Source organism: Danio rerio, chromosome 8, assembly GCF_049306965.1.
Source record: "Danio rerio strain Tuebingen ecotype United States chromosome 8, GRCz12tu, whole genome shotgun sequence".
NCBI lineage: Eukaryota > Metazoa > Chordata > Actinopteri > Cypriniformes > Danionidae > Danio > Danio rerio.
The window spans coordinates 60,042,501-60,060,413 of NC_133183.1; the positions used below are offsets into that span (position 1 = coordinate 60,042,501).

At 33.0% G+C, this 17,913-nt stretch overlaps 2 protein-coding genes across 5 annotated transcripts in view; one reads left to right on the forward strand and one right to left on the reverse strand.

The window, feature by feature from the left end:
* rhobtb2a (Rho related BTB domain containing 2a) overlaps positions 1–17,913 on the forward strand; it is a 290,373-nt gene that overhangs the window by 23,915 nt on the left and 248,545 nt on the right. The window contains exons 1-2 of one of the 4 annotated variants that reach the window (XM_073911226.1): positions 8,981–9,012; positions 9,790–9,867. The exons of 1 other annotated variant lie outside the window; for it this stretch is intronic. The gene's annotated coding sequence lies outside the window, so the exon portion shown is untranslated. Of the gene's footprint in view, positions 1–8,980; positions 9,013–9,603; positions 9,868–12,819; positions 12,963–17,913 lie in introns of those variants that run through there. 2 more of the 4 variants (XM_073911224.1, XM_073911223.1) reach the window with 2 other exon arrangements.
* Positions 7,352–9,929, reverse strand: nkx3-1 (NK3 homeobox 1). The gene is given in 3 exon segments (NM_001386325.1): positions 7,352–7,801; positions 8,896–9,005; positions 9,713–9,929. Coding segments are annotated over 3 exon segments (558 nt in total). The 5' UTR covers positions 9,843–9,929; the 3' UTR covers positions 7,352–7,483.

Consider the following 17,913-nt stretch of genomic DNA (forward strand, 5'->3'; position numbering starts at 1 on the left):
TCCACGCTACACCCTAAATTGCCTATCAAAGTGTACTTCTCATATTGCACATGCACATAAACACTAGGGAATTCATTGCGGTTCGATATGAAAAAAAAAGGCGTGGGATTGGCTTTGGTAGCATTGTCTTAAATATGTTAAATATGTTCAGTCAATTGGCTGGCAGAATGAAATGTACGCCATTGTAAATATTGTCAACAGGGACACAGGCAAGCCTATTAAAGTTGAATATAAAAGTAAAGTAAATGTGTACTTTTTCAAGTTAGAAAAAATTTACAGGGTGAAATGTGTGAGGATGAACACTTCTGACTGAGAGTTAAAGGGATATTTTCCTCAAAAATTACAATTTCTTTATTATTTATTCAGCTTTTTCAACCTAAATCACTTTGTGTCTTCTGTGAAAGACAAAATGCAAATTTTTCTGAATGTTATTTATATTGTTTTGCTTACAAGGACCTTTCAATTATGTATGATAATAACAAGTCATGTCTTTTCCTGTGAATTACATTTCTAAAAGAGCCGTTGATGTGGCATTGAAGCAGATTTAGGTAAAAACCCAAACAATACCAACATAAAAAATAAAACAAAACCAAAAAAATCTGATAAAATAGTTATGTAATTACAGTGGACTGACAGAAGAAACTACTGAACTCCTGAAACATATTTAATACTTTATATAAAAGGTTTTTTTGGTGATTGCAGCTTAAAGACGTCTCTCATATGGAGAATGAAGTCACGTGTATTGCTCAGACTTCAACAGAGTGTCAAAATCTTGATGCCTCTGTGGGTCTTGTCTATCAATTCTGAGCTTTATTTTGTATTTTCAATTGCATTCAAGTCAGGTGATTGACCGGGCCATTCTACAGCTTGATTTTCTTTCTCTGAAAGCATTTGAGAGTTTCCGTGGCTGTGTTTCGGATCATTGTCTTGCTGAAATGTCCACCCTGGTGTCATCCTCATTATCCTGCTAATGTAGATGTTGGACTGAAGCTGATATTCATTTACACTGAGGAAGGGCAGAGGGTTACTAAAGAACTACTGAGAGATTTCACCTGCCGTCTGGGATTTCACTGCCTTTCTACTTCTTCCTTTCTTCATGTGTTCAATACTTTTTCACTGCGTCATTTCATTTTATTACTCATAACTTCATTTGTAAACTAATTAGTTTTGTTTTCTTTGCATATATGGATTTCTTTGGTTGTTACCAACATCTGGTGAAAATTTCAAGTCAACAGCACCTTTAGAAATAGGTTTTCTGACAGAAATGGAGATGTGTTCAATACTTATTACCCCCACTGTATATAGTTGAAGTCAGAATTATTAGCCTTCCTGTTTAGGTTTTTTCCCCCAATTTCTGTTTAACGGAGAGATTTTTTTTCAACACATTTCTAAAATTTTTTTGCCAGTGTATATAAAACCATGTGTAAGTTTAATGTGTGTGCTATAGGATTAAATTTAGATGACATATAGCTATAATGTTTTTGATGTTTAGTAGAACAAACATTCATACCACACTTTAGCAAACACTTATATTCAAGCTGTATTTTCCCTAAGCCCTTTCTTTTCAGAAATAGCTAAAGACGTCTGGTTACGGCTGAAAGCTCTTTAAAGACAGCTGATTAATGACCTACATGGCAGGTACTTCCTAAAGAAAAGTATTGCATTCTTTACATAAAAAAAAAAGTTGTCAACAAAAAGCAAAAAAAAAAAAAAAAAAAAATACAATAAATAAATTGAACATAAAATAAAAAAAATAAAAATGTAATGTCAACAAAAAGCATAACAAGTAAAAAATAAAATAAAAAAATTATAAAAAAGTAGTCCGCATAAAAAGTAAAAGAAAATTAATGAAAATAAAATAAATCTAAATAAAATAATATAAAATAAATCAAAATAAAAAAAATCTTAAAACTAAAATAAAATATTATAAAATAAATAAAAATGAAATAAATAAAAATAAAAATTATATAAAAAATAAAAATAAAATTAATACAAATGTAATGTCAATGAAAAGCATAAAAATTCAAAAAAAATAAAATACATAAAAACAAAATTAATAAAAATAAAATAAAATAATAAAATGTATTGTCAACAAAAAGCTTAAAAAGTAAAAAAATAAAGAAAAATAAAGAAAAAATTTAATAAATTAAATAAAAATAAAATAATATAAAATAAATAAAAATAAAGTAATTTTAAAAATAAAAATAATAAGTAATGTCAACAAAAAGCATATTAAGGAGATTTTAATGTAGCCATTTTTTTTACCATTGAAATTACTATCTTTTTTAAGGGCTTGAGAATTTTGTGTGTAAACCATGTTCATTTGTTATTTATATCACCTTTATCAGTTTAGCGTTCAGATTAGGAGATCCTGCTGCTTTCAAAACTCTTCTCATGACTTACTGATTAGGGTTAAATCATGTCATCTTTCCCGGAGAAGTCTGCCTGTATGCCTCAGACAACAGACCACCTCCGGTTCTGGCGGTTTCAGCTATTGCACTGCTCAAGTCAACTTAAGTTGAACTGGACAGAGATAGGGGCGCTGGTGAGATCGCTATCTCCTGTAGCAATGTTAAACGTGTGTTGAGCAGGCCCGCATGCTTTACTAAAGAATCCTTCTCTTGATTTATCAGCCGCTATGGCTTGTGAACGTGGCAAGTGTTCAGGCTGAAGAATAATTGAAGTCCTTGTTTGACAATGAAGAACTTCTAGGAATTAGCTTATGGTTGTGATTTTGAGATTTGAAAGGAATATAATGAGGGTTTTCACTTAAAGGGATAGTTCTCGCAAAATTGAAAATTACCTCATCATTTATTATCCCTCATGTGGTTTTAAAACTTTACAAGTGAACACTTGTTTTTTCATTCATTTATTTTCCCTCGGATAAGTCCCTTATTTATCAGGGGTCACCACAGCGGAATGAACCACTAACTATTTCGGCATATGTTTTACACAGCGAATGCCCTTCCAGATGCAACCCAGTCCTAGGAAACACTCACACACTCTCACATGCACTTGTACATTCATTAATTTTCCTTTGACTTAATCCCTTTATTCTTCAGGGGTCGCCACAGTGGAATGAACCGCCAACTATTTCAGCATATATTTTAAGCAGCGGATGCTCTTCCAACCACAACCCAATACTGGGAAACACCCATACACTCATTCAAACACATGCACTGGGGACAATTTAGTTTATTCACCTATAGCGCATATGGGGGAAACCGGAGCTCCTGGAGGAAACCCACACCAACACAGGGAGAACATGCAAACTCCACACAGAAACGCCTTCTTGCTGTTAGACGACAGTGCCACCCCCACTTGTTCAAAACCTATTTGAGTTTCTTCTGTTGAACACAAAGGATGATAGTAGGAATAAAAAGGAAAGTAGGAAAGAAATAACTATGAAAGTCAATGGTCAACAACCAACATTCTTCAAAATATCTTCTTTCATGTTCAACAGAAGAAATAAACTCAAATAGGATTTGAACAACAACAACAACAACAAAAAAAAAAATGCTGTGGTCCACACAAATTCTTTGTTGTCTCAACACAAATCCATTAAGTTGACTTAATTATTTTTACTAATGTAAATAGGCTGAACTAAAAACAATCAAGTTGTCTGGAAAAATATGCAAGCATTGTGTCCTTTTAGCTCTTTTTAAATAAGTAGTTTAGTGAGAGGGAGTAAATAGAGAATTTACTTTTATTGGGCAAAATATCGCTTTAAAAGACTAATAAGACAAAGTTAGAGCCTCAATAATATATACTGATTCATAAATGTTCAGGTAAGCTATTCAAAAATGTGTTTAATTTGCAATTCACCGTCGTTTAATATACCACGAACTAGATGCCAATGATTGACCAAACCATTTTACTTGAACAGAACTTTTCACTCAACTTTTATCTCAATTTAGCTTAAGCACCAGTCTATTGAAACTAAACTTAATCTAGCCTAGTGTGCTATAGCTCTGTTTAGCTGCAATAAAATATACTGCAATATACTGAAACATTAACGATAAACTAAACTAGTTAATAAATGTCATAAAAATACATTTTATTTGACCTTTTTTGTTGGCAAACGAATAATAGATACTAGAAAATACTAATCTGCGCTAATTTAATTGAACAAAACTTTTTACTCAACTTTTATATGTTTTATTTAAGCTCACGGTCTTTTGAAAGTAAAAATAATCAAGTGTAGTTTGCTATAGCTCTGTTTATCCACAATAAAATATACTGAAACATTAACTTTAAACTAAACAAGTTGATAAATGTCATAAAAATGCCATTTTATTTGACGCGTTTTTGGTTGGCAAATGAATAATAGTACCAAAAACTACATTGCAATCTCATGGCAATTCGTAACTTTTTGATTTAGTGGCTAATTCGTATGAGTTCCTACGATCTAATTTGTACAATTTTGTACGATTTGCTCATCACCCAATAACGGTTGGGTTTAGGGGCGGAGTTAGGTGCCACGCCTCCTTTTTGAAATAACATTCAAATAAACATTTTCGTACGACTCAACTTTTACGAATTCGTACCACTAAACTGACGAAACGTAAAATACTTTCCTCGTAAGATCAGGCTGCAAACTTTTCACTCAATATTTTACTCAACTTTCTTCAGGCTCCACAGTCTTTTGAAAGTAAAACAAATCTAGTACAGTGTGCTGTTTAGCTGCTATAAACTGAAACGTAACTGAAACAACTTTTCACTCAACTTTTATTTCCTTTAAATTCCTTAGTCTCATCATGAAAGTAAAAACAAAACTGAAGAAATCCAGTAAAGTGTGCTTTAGGTGTTTAGCAAGATAAGAGAAATATGCAGTTACGCATAGGCTGCTTTAGTGAAATACAACGCTTGTTAGAAATCCAAACTCAGTACACTGAAAATAAAAAAACGTTTTGGTGTGGTCAAATCTAATAAATGTACTCTCGTAATTTTTAATTTTTAATATCAAATGTCAAGAAAAACAAGAATTTTTAAAGTAAAATTGTAATATTTACAAATTTACTTCATGTAGTAAACAGCTTGATCTCACGAGGAAACGTGAGTATTTTACGTTTTGTCAGTTTAGTGGCTAATTCGGACGAATTTGTCAGAGTTGAGCACGATTTTGAAAAGGAGCCGTGGCACCCAACCCTGCCCCTAAACCCAACCGTCATTGCGTGATGGGCAAACTAAATTGTATGAATTAGATCGTACAAATTCATATGAATTAGCCACTAAATCAAAAAGTTACGAATTGCCATGCGTTGTAATAAATGAAATGAGTGGAAAGAGTTCAATATTAAGAATCATTTGCTTGTAATATTTAAGTATCTTCTAATCATTGCAAACCTAATATTAAATGAATTTTAATAATGGGTATGTCGCAGTGCACAGTGGCTCTGTGGTTAGCACTGTCGTCTCACAGCAAGAAGGTCGCTGGTTTAAGTCCCAGCTGGGTCAATTGGCATTTCTGTGTGGAGTTTGCATGCTCTCCCCATGTTCGCGTGGTTGGAGTAGTTGGTGGTAGTTGGTGGTTCATTCTGCTGTGGCAACCCCTAATGAATAAAAGGGATTAAGCCGAAAAGAAAATGAAGGAATGAATGAATGCTGCAATGGATATGTGGTTCCCAGCATGCAAAGGAACAATCTTAGGTGTTTAAAATTGAGAGAAAGACTTAAGAGTTTAATCTTCATTAGCTTCGAAGATAATTGGCTCGAGTGGCACAGTACGGTACGGTACGGGTCACCTTTATCAGGCTTGCGTTTCCACTGCTTAAAGAGTACCAATGGTGTGTTTGTTCATTTTTCATTGTTTATTTATTTATTTATTTTTTTATTTTAAGGTTACTACCTTTCAGATGAGTATAGCACTCATGTTTAGGGTCTTTTTTATTATTAGCATTAATGTTTAAGGCACGCCTGGGCACCACTACCTCTCAGATCAGTACGCATTTTTAAAGTAAATTTGCTCTTGCGTTCAATTTACTTCTAATAAAGTGAAATAAGTGAAAATATCAAGTGGAAATGTGTATTTTAATTAAATCAATTTACACCAAATGTACTAATCTTTAATGTGTAAGATTTATTTAAATAGATAAAAGCAATGCTCCTTCTGCTAAAACAAGAACTTGACACTTGGTTCATTAAAATAAATATAGACTCAAAACTAAATAGGATCAGTAATTCATTCAGTTTCCTGCGGCTTAGTCCCTTTACTCATCAGGGGTCGCAGAATGAACCACCAACCTATCCAGCATGCGTTTTACACAGCGGATGCCCTTCCAGCTGCAACCCAGTTCTGCACCTTCTGGGAAACACCCATACACTATGACCAATTTAGGTTATTCAATTCACCCATAGCGCATGTCTTTGGGTTGTGGGGAAACCGGAGCACCTGGAGAAAACCAACACAGTGAGAACAAGCAAACTCCACACAGAAATGCCAACCCAGCCAGAACTCAGCAACCTTCTTGCTGTGAGGCACCAGTAATAACCACTGAGCCACCATGTTACTTAATTAATTTAGGAGTATTAGGTTAAACATTAAGGAAGTTTTACATGATGTTGACAAGTTAATTGTACCTGATATACAGGGGCGAATTTAATGATTTGGGGGCACTAAGCAATTCCAGCCAATCTTTTTTCTATGTTTTATCTTCATGCAATACTTACTTTAAATGACTTTCTTTCTTAAAATGAATTCACAACTAAAAGCAATTAATAAATAATAATAAATGTTTTTCAAAACTAAATCTTTACTTGATTTGACTGCTGGACTGCACCATGACCGAGGGTGTAAGACAAATTTGCACAGTTAGAGGCTCACCCTACCAAAATATGATAGGGAATGGTAGGAAAAAAACTATGTCATAGGCATAATTTATATTTTTAGGTATTTATTGGGGGCCCTAAGTGGCAGCTTACTTCGCTTATTGGTTAAATCCGCCCCTGCTGATAAAAGATAGTAAAATTAACTTAAAATTTGTCTGTGCAAATTGTTACAAGGACTTTTTAAAAGTAAATCTACAATACATTTTTCGGTAACTTAATTTTGATGGTCCATTTGAGTATTAGTAGACTGTGTGGTTAATATCTGCTGATACTGCTCTTTCAACATTTAACTGACTAAACTTTGCAAGTGCATGTCAACTTACGCTAACCCCAACCCCAACCTAGTCTACTTATAATCTAATAAGAATTAGTCAACATGTAGATGCAATGTAACTTAAATTCAACAACTGGACCATCAAAATAGAGTGTGACCTATTTTCCTACCAATATTTATCTATTCTTCTATAAAAGAATTGATAAATATTGATAGAAAAATGTATTGTGATTAAAAGAAGAAGTGTCGTTTGATTGAAAAAAAAATACTTTATTACATGGTATACAAAGCTGTACACAAGATTTATTAGAAAAATCACCAAAATAAAGAATATTATTAACAATAATCTGAGAGAGTCCCCATAGTCCAATGTCCTTGTCATCACAGTGCTGGTCTCCACATGCTCAGTCCGTGTAAATCATACACATACGGCCGGTAAGGGGAGGATTTATAGACTGTCGCTAAAAGCGATGCTCTGAAAAAGTCCTCCTCTGTAGCAGCCATAGCGGCCGCATTTGATTTCTGGAAGTAGTCCTTGCTGTGCTCTGTGGTTAACTGTCTCCGTTTGGTTTTATATCTCCTGTTCTGGAACCAGATTTTGACCTGAGTCTCTGTTAGGTGCAGCGCGCTCGCCAGGTGTGTGCGCTCAGGTGCGCTCAGGTACCGCTGACGGCTGAACTTCTTCTCCAGCTCCAAAACCTGCATGGGATGCAATTTGTTACTGCACTGTAAACAATGCTGGGTTCCCAATAATCGATTTGTGTTGGGGTTACATAAAGGAATTTGGTTAACTTGTTAGTTTTTTACTAATTTAAGTGGATTAAATGTAAATTAATTAAGTTGTGCCATAATTAACTCAATAATTGTTGTTTCAGCTCTTTTTATACAGTATAAAAGTAGAATTTTGAGTGTATAAAGGTAAAATATCAGATAGTTACACTAATAACTTTATTTTTTATATTTTATCCACAAACAAAAATTCTAAAATCCACATCTAAATTATATATCTTTTTGCAATATTACGATAATTATTTTGGAAATGTCACTAAATACACAAGTCTTTCCTCTGTAGTCATTTATTTATTTTTCCTCTTTTTGCTCACTCTCACTCACTATCCTTTGGCTTAGTCTGTAATTCATCAGGGGTCACCACAGAGGAATGAACCATCAATTACTCTGGCATATGTTTTATGCAGCGGATACCCTTTCAACTGCATCCTTGCACTGAGAGTACAGGGAAACGTAAACACTAATTCATACACACACACTCATACTTTTCCTCTTCATTTTTCCCTTATTCATTCATTCATTTTCCTTCGGCTTAGCCTCTGATTTATCAGGGGTCGCCACAGCAGAATGAACCGCCAACTATTCCAGCATATGTTTTTCGCAGCGAATGCATTTCCAGCTGCAAATCAGTACTGGGAATATATAATTTTATAGACCATCTCAATGTAGTTGGCCCATGTACATTTCCTGTTTGTTACCTAACTGTAACAAGAGGTAAATCAATCATATGTTCACTTTAAAACAGCTATCATAACATTATTTATCAATATGTGGACCTTTTTGGATTCTCAGAAGCTATAGAAATTAAAAATGTAAAACAGGAAATACATTAGGACCCTTGTTATTGTTTACATTCCTTAGTCTATATGTATTATAGTATCTGCTCTGTTACATTACTATCATAATTGTTACTATCTTTTTCCTTTATGGGTTCCATTTCTGTAGGTTTGTTACTTGTATTAATATAAATAACTCAATTAATTAGTGAATAGAGCAATAAATACCTGCAGGTGCGTGAACGCGGCGCGCGACCGCTTCTTTTTCCCGCCTCCCCCCGTCATCTCTGTCGACGACACAGTTTTACCCTCTGAAGTCCGACAAGTATCCGCTGAATCTGTGAAGTAAGTACACGATATTCAACTTTAACATGACATGTTTTCTCACAGGAAACCTGGCTTTTAATTTCAGATACATATCAGAATTTGACAAATATCTTGCGTGCCCTCAAATAATGTCGGGTTAAACTTCTCGGATAGTTCATCTGTAACTGGACAATGTAACCAGTTCACCCATAACAGAATGATTTACATACATTTTCTCAACCTCAAGTGGTTATAAACCTTTATAAGTTTCTGAATCCTCTTCAGTGTCAAAGAAGATATTTTGAAGAATGTTGGAAACCCATTCACATCCATAATAGGAAAAACAAATGCGAAGTTAATGGTTTGGGAAGTCCAGCTTTCTTCAATATATCTTGAAAAACTCAACAGAAATTTAAACGGTGGAGGATAAGTAAATAATTCGTTCATTAATTTTCCTTCGGCTTAGTCCTTTTATTTATCAGAGGTCGCCACAGCGGAATGAATCGCCGAATAAGTAAATAAGTTTACGTTTTGTGTGTGAACTATCCTTTTAACGTGCAACTCGATTGTTTACATTTAACGTAAACTGTCAAAATATTCAAATTTATCGATAACATTCAATTTATAGCTTGTTTATTCTTAATATTTCGTTATAAAACCGTCTAATCTCAGAGAAACCTAGGAAAATGTATTCAATGTATTTACACAACAGAGTTCTGTAAATGTAAATATACGTTACCTGTTTGTCTGTCAGTGCTGTCGTCTCTGTCACTCTCAGCATTGCAGGAGTCTTCATCTTTTTTATCCTCCTTTAAGGATAAAATGTCCTCTATGAAAAACGACGTTAGCTGCTTGTTTGAAGTCGCCATCTGTGCTGCTAAACTCCCGATAAAGGTAAAGATGAAGCCTCTTTCTCCGGGTTGGTAATTGTCACTTTCACTCTGCACAGCTCGACTGCTTGACTTTAAATAGCGCGTGTGTGTTTGTGTCTCTTCTGTTATTGGAGGAGCGGCCTGTGCTACGTCAGCAGTCCAGCTTCCTGATGGCTAAACCAGATGCGTTTTCATGGACCATCATTCTGTTAAACACCAGACACAACTGCTGATTGCTCTTAAAGAAATCGTAATAAGTCCATACACAGTCAGCAATGATAAAAAGTACACTATTTATTGTTATAAAATGTTATTTAAAAAAAAAAAAAAAAAAATAATATATATATATATATATATATATATATATATATATATATATATATATATATATATATATATATATATATATATATATATATATACCAACATTTTGTCTTTTTTATATTGGCTTATTTGAAATGTATGCAGTCATTCATAGTTTTGTACTTTTTATGTATATGTTTACTTTTTTATATGCTGTTCAATTTATTATAGACACAAATGGCTTATATTATTAATACACAAAAACTTTAAAAGTAATACCGTTTTTTATAAACCCATATGCAGTAAAGATTAATCTCTAATAACACTTTCTCTCATACTTAAACACCTAGATTGTATTTTGTTTTTTAAATATTCTCCTCTTTAAAGGTGTCATGGTGGTGCAGTGGTTTGCACGATCGTACTGTATATGTTCTAAAACAGAACAACACCCGTTCTTGTCCTAGGACAAACACTTTGAATGTGTGTGTGTGAGTGTATATGTGTGTGTGTGTGTGTGTGAAAAAATTCCAATGTAATTTCTCTCAGACACTCATAAAAAATGGTTATATTATAAATTATTCATACTTATTATTATTCATTATTCAAGTTTATTCATATATTATAATGTATTATAAATATATCTCACTATTTTTACGTTCTATAAAATTTGAAAATATAAAATATTATAAAATATTTAATGCATGTAACACTATTTAAATCAAATTCTGCTTAAATATTTAAAAAGTATTAAAATAGTTTACAAAATATTATACATTTATCGAATATGTTTAGCTATACGTTTTTTATACATTTCTATACAGCTTAAAGTGACATTTAAAGGCTTAACTAGGTTAATTAGGTTAACTAGGAAGAATAGGGAGATTAGGCATGTCATTATAATGAAAGTTGTTCTGTAGACTATCGAAAAATACATACAGTTAAAGTCAGAATTTTTAGCTCCCTTCACATTTTTTTTTCTTCTTTTTTAAATATTTTCCAAATGATGTTTAACAGAGCAAGGAAATTTTCACAGTATGTCTGATAATATTTATTCTTCTGGAAAAAGTCTTATTTGTTTTATTTTGGCTTGAATAAAAGCAGTTTCTAATTTTTTAAACACCATTTTAGGGCCAAAATTATAGCCCCTTTAAGCTTTATTTTTTCTCGATAAACTACAGATCAAACTCTCGTTATACAATAACTTGCCTAGTTAACCTAATTAACCTAAGCCTTTAAATGTCACTTTAAGCTGTATAGAAGTGTCTTGAAAAATATCTAGTAAAATATTATTTACTGTCATCATGGCAAAGATAAAATAAATCAGTTATTAGAAATGAGGTATTAAAACTATTTTGTTCAGAAATGTGTTAAAAATCTCTCCGTTAAATAGAAATTGGGGAAAAAAATAAACAAGCGGTCTAATAACTCAGGGGGGCTACTAATTCTGACTTTAACTGTATTGCTTAAAGGGGCTTATAATTTTGACCTTAAATGGTTTTTTTAAAAAACTAAATCTGCTTTTATTCTAGCCGAAATAAAGCAAATAAGACTTTCTCAAAAGCAAATAAGAAGAAAAAATATCAGACATACTGTGAAAATTTCCTCAATCTGTTAAACATAAATTGGGAAATATTTTAAAAAGAAAAAGAAAGTGAAAGGGAGGCTAATAATTCTGACTTCAACTGTACATACAGTGCTCAGAATGTATGAGAGCATATCTCTCATTTAAATAAATATTTTCTATAGGATGCTTTACAGTATTATATTTGTGCATATACATTAGATTAGTCAGTACTGAAGCCAAATCTGGAGCTAATCTAACAAAATAACTTACAATATTGTTTCAAAAATTAGTAGCCAAAATTTAAGGAAAAGGGGAAAAATATTAAATAAAATATTCCAAAATAATAAAAAAATCTAAAGAAGTAAAAAATATATAAAATTTTGTTGAAATTTTGTAGTTTGTATTTTTTTTGCAACATTTTACATAAATTTAAATGTATTATCTTTTCATTTCTAAAGATGTGTGACTAAACTAAATATATTGTTTAATAAATATGTTTTGTTCAAATGAACATATATATATATATATTAATCATATTCACTGAGAAATGGATAACAATTTTCATTTTCAAAATGAGGTGTACTCATTTATGCTGACCACTGTATATATTTCATTTAATACTTAATTTGATGTATTTAATTAATTTTCTGCTTTATAGTTTCAGTGTTTTTGTATATCAATAGTTTTTACATTTTTATACTTATAGTATTGACATTTTATATTTATATACAGCAAAAACACCCGTTTAAATGCCTGTAAAAAGAGACACTGCAACTGCATGTGCATTAGTTCAAGCTGACCTTTTTATTACTGTTACAGCGAGTCGCTCTGCCCCTCACTCTCAGTCAGTGGAGAATGTAGTGAGATTTATTGTGTAACTAGATATCAGTATTAGTCTCCTATCATCCCTGGATGTCAAGCTGGGGTAAACCCTGAGGTCCAGGGCACCGGGGTGTGTGTTCATAAGCAGAAGGAGGATCTGGGTGGCCCTCTATCCCATGGAGATAATGACTTCAGCACATTGGGCCCCGGCTCCTTCTCCTGACCCACACGTTGTTGTATGGCTGTTTGTTTGTTGTGCCCCTGTGCTTCTGTTTGACCCCATAGTCCCGGGATGAGGCCAGAGAAATGGAGAAACTGAAGTGGGAGACATGCTGAGTTTGAGATGGAGACAGAAAATAGAGTACGCTCTGGTCTCTGGAGAATGAGGAGTTGGCTTGGAAAAACACAAAAGCTGAGAGTAACTAACGGTACTATTGTCCACCGGCATGACCTCCCACTATCATCAGTTCTGAAACTCTTCTGTGTGTATCGTGAACACACTTATGTGTTAGAGGGTTGAAGTCAAAATTATTCACCCTGCTGTGATGTTTTTTTTTTATTTTTCATATATTTCCCAAATGATGTTTAAGAGAGCAAGGAATTTTTCACAGTATTTCCTATTTAGTTTTTTCTTCTGAAGAAAGTCTTATTTGTTTTATTTCAGCTAGAATAAAAGCATTTATTATTTAAAAAGAAAACTTTTTAAGGTCAATATTATTAGTTTTTTAATTATTAGACACTTATATAGCAATATATTTTTTTATTGTCCACAGAAAAAAACATTGTTATACCATGATTTGCCTAATTACCCTAACTTGTCTAGTCAACCTAATTATTTTTGATAAACCTTTAAATTTCAATGTTAGCTGAATACTAGCATCTTGAAAAATATTTTGGAAAATATTATGTTGTGGTGACGCAGTGGCGCAGTAGGTAGTGCTGTCGCCTCGCAGCAAGAAGGTCGCTGGTTCAAGCCTCGGCTAAATCAGTTGGCATTTCTGTGGAGTTTGCATGTTCTCCTTGCGTTTGCGTGGGTTTCCTCCGGGTGCTTAAGGTTTCCCCCATAGTCCAAAGACATGCGGTACAGGTGAATTGGGTAGGCTAAATTGTCCGTAGTGTATGAGTGTGTGTGGATGATTGCGGCTAGAAGGGCATCCGTTGCGTAAAAACATGCTGGATAAGTTGGCGGTTCATTCCGCTGTGGCGACCCCAGATTAATAAGGGGACTAAACCAAGAAGAAAATGAAAGAATAAGTATCTCCAGCAGAAAAGTTGCCATTTTAAATTGTTTTAAAATGATGACAGCAGAAGTCATTAATTAATTTAACCTGACATGTTTGCTGTTCATATCATTCATTTTCTTGGGTCAGAGCGGCCCACTACATGCAATCAAAATGCTAGCCATCTATGCACACCCTAGAATATGTTTTCTAACCTCTATTCTGTAAAAGCACAAAAGTATATATAGGAAATAATGAGTTGACAAATTAAAAACTTAAAAAATTTAATTTATTATTATTATAAAATTATAATCCACACCGGAAGTCCATCTTTTGTGTGCTTGTGTGTTTTGAAGGAGCCTATATTAAACAATGAACAACAAAAACTGCCTGCTGACGCACACAATTAATGTTGATTAAATAAATAAAGTTAAATAATAAAAGCAATGTACAAATGAAAATGTTTAACTCAACAGGGAAACATCAAAACATTGCTTAAAGATGAAATGCAAAAATGCAACAAATATGGGCCCAAACAACAAAACCAAATTTAAAACTATTTTATTTTTATACATGTGGAACAACATTGCCTTTGATACATTGTTTTTGATTAATTTTCGTTTTCTTTCTCTCTATTTTACTGTTGGTGGCTGTTTTTGCCCCATTGACTTCCATTATAACCACATTTTTTGATTGCAAAACCATGACACCATATAATCATACATTTTTGATCGTCAATGGTTTTTCCTGTTAGTAAGAGGTACAATTTGTAATTGTTTACTGTTGATTAACCCTGTAGATAGGCCTGTGCAAAAAAAAAAATAAAAAATTAAAAAAAAAATTAAAAAAAAAAAAATATATATATATATATGGAGCATAACAGCAAATTAAAGTGTGTGTAAGTGTGTCTGAGTGTGTGAGAGTGGCCTTTGCGCACTTACCTTCATGTGTCTGAGAAAATCAAAATATGCATCTCAGCTTTCAGAACTACATGGAGTAAACAAACAAAGACTGTGGATTTATGCATCATCAAATGTGCTTATAATGGAAGTCAAAGGGGCAAAAACAGCCACCAACCGTAAATTAGGGAGGAAAAATGAAAATCTAGCAATGCATCAAATGCAATGTTGTTACTAATTGTTTACATATTCAAGACTGAGATAAAAAGATTTTAAAAAACTCCCGTCCACATTACTTTTATATTGAAAATACGTCATTTTGTGTGTTTCTTCACCAAATCAGTCACATCATTTGTGAATTTGGCAATTAAAGAGTTAAAATACTATAATTTTCTAAACAGTTTAGTAGTTTTGATCAGGACTGAGGTTAATTACCAGATTAAAAAAATTTGATCTTATGCAGTTTTACAGCAGTTTAATTATGTGGATGTCTTCATCCCGAACATAACGAAAGGGTCGTCAATTTGAACAGTGCTAAAGGGTTAATATCATGTTATTATATACAGATATATTTTAACCTGTAAGCCATGGGCGTTGCTAGGCCTATTTTAGGGGGGCTGTAGACTAAATTATCTGTACACTAAACTATCGCCTCAGTCACCTTAAAATTTGATCTGAAAACGACGGCAGAATTCGGCTCCTCCGTCTTTTGTTTTTTCATTTGATCAGCTAACCATATATATATATTGATATATTGATAGATATTTATATATATATATATATATATATATATATATATGCTTACACCAGAGGCAATTTTAGGATTTTTTTTATTTGTGTGTGTGTGTGTGTGTGTATATATATATACATATAAATATATATATATATATATATATATATATATATATATATATATATATATATATATATATATATATATATATATATATATATATATATATAAATGAAAATCCTAAAATTGCCTCTGCTGTAAGCCCTGATGTGTTTTTAGTGATCATAAAGGGTGCTCTTGTGGGGGTTTTTTTCATCACAAAAGAAAGACAGCTTAAGGATTTTTGAAGGTTTACCTCATTTTAACTGTTGTCATATAAACTTTGTATTTGAGATGTTTTTCATGATAGCGCTCACCTTGAATAATCTTGCTGTCTCTTTCCTACACACTCATGCACACACAGACTATACCTGCATTCATCCTCTTCATTCTCAACCTCTTTGATCAAGTCTTTTTCCTGTTTGGTATATCTTCTGATGCCTATCTTAATTGCACAAACACATATTCAGTTCCTTATTTACACTGCGAGATACAGTGTCTATGTCATGCTTAGGCCATACAAAACAAGCAGTCGTAATTGGATGAGCATGTCTTGTGGCTGGTGTAATGCATCTCCCGCTTTCTCCGCTGACCTCTTGTCCCTGCACTAACACAATGTGGAAGAGATGAGTTGCAGCGTTTGCTTGTTTTGGGCCAGATGTGGGCTTGTTAGAATCTGACCCCGTCGACAGGAAGACATATGTCATACCTGCTGTTATGCGGACTAGACGTCTCATGTGTTAGCCTTTGTTAGATGGCATCAGAGTTTGAGGTCATTTTGTAGTGCTTTACATTAGCAAGATAACCTACTGTATAACTGCACTATTATAAAAGTGTAGGGTTATGGAAAACGTACAGTTGAAGTCCGATTTGTTAGCCCCCCTATTTATTCTTTTCCTCGTTTTCTGTTTAACGGAGAGCAGATTTTTCTCAACACATTTTTAAACATAGTAGTTAAATAACTCATCTCTAATAACTATCTTTGTCATGATGACAGTAAATAATATTTGACTGTATATTTTTCAAGACACTTATACAGCCTAAAGTGACATTTAAAGGCTTAACTAGGTTAATTAGGTTAACTGGGCAGGTTAGGGTAATTAGGCAAGTTATTATATAATGATGATTTGTTCTGTAGACAATCGAAAAAATATTAGCTTAAAGGGGCTAATAATTTTTACCTTAAAATGGTGTTTAAAAAATTAAAACCTGCTTTTATTCTAGGCAAAATAAAACAAATAAGACTTTCTCCAGAATAAAAAAAACATTATCAGATACACTGTGAAAATTTCCTTGCTCTGTTAAACATAATTTGGGAAAAATTTAAAGAGAAAAAAATTCAAAGGGGGGCTAATAATTCTAATTTCAACTTTATATATTTATATATATTTATAATTTATTTCAATTATTTTATTTTTCTGCACTTTCAGCAGACCTCAGTTTCACATCATCCTTCAGAAATTATTCTTTACACTTTTATTTTTATTGTCAAACATTTTGCTGCTCAATAATTTGCAAAACCTGTAAGAGATATTTTTCAGGATTCACTATAGAAACAAAATAAAAACGTCCAAAAAAATAATGCATGGATTTGAAATGTTTTGCAGAATTTTAATTGCCTTTACTATCTTCTTAGATTATTTTATATCTTCTTGATAAGTACATGTATTCATTTTTTTAACCCTTAAAGTATTAAATGTTAATTGCTACATGTACACTACCTGACAAAAGTCTTGTCCCCTATCCAAGTTTTAGGAACAACAAATAATAACTTGACTTCTAGTTGATCATTTGGTATCAGAAATGGCTTATATGAAAGGCAAAGGCCTCTAGATTACGCTTATTTACCAAAATAAAATATGATCATGCCTTGATTTTTAATGATTTAATTTGGACAGTAAGGTCTGACTTTGCTTAAAAAAAAGTCACTGAACAGAAATAATGTCCAGTATAGAATATAAAGTCATGCTGCAGTGGAGAAAGAATGAATATTGTGTAAAGAAAGCGTTCTTGCAGGAATCCCAGAGTTCTTCAAGATTCTTTGGATTCATCTTCAATGCCTCCTCCTTCATCTTACCCTACACATGCTCAATAATGTTTATGCCTGGTGACTGGGCTGGCCAATCCTTAAGCCCCTTTGATGTAAAACTTTGATGTAGAGGCTAAAGTATGAGAAGGAGTGCTATCCTGCTAAAGAAGTTGCTCTCTCCTGTGGTTTGTAATGCTGCAGCACAAATGTCTTGATGGGCAGCACAAATGTCTTGATACCTCAGGCTGTTGATGTTGCCATCCACTCTGCAGATCTATCACACATCCCCACACTGAATGTATCCCCAAACCATGTTTTTTTCTTCACCAAACTTGACTGATTTCAGTGAGAATCTTGGGTCCATGTGGGTTCCAATAGGTCTTCTGCAGTATTTGTGAT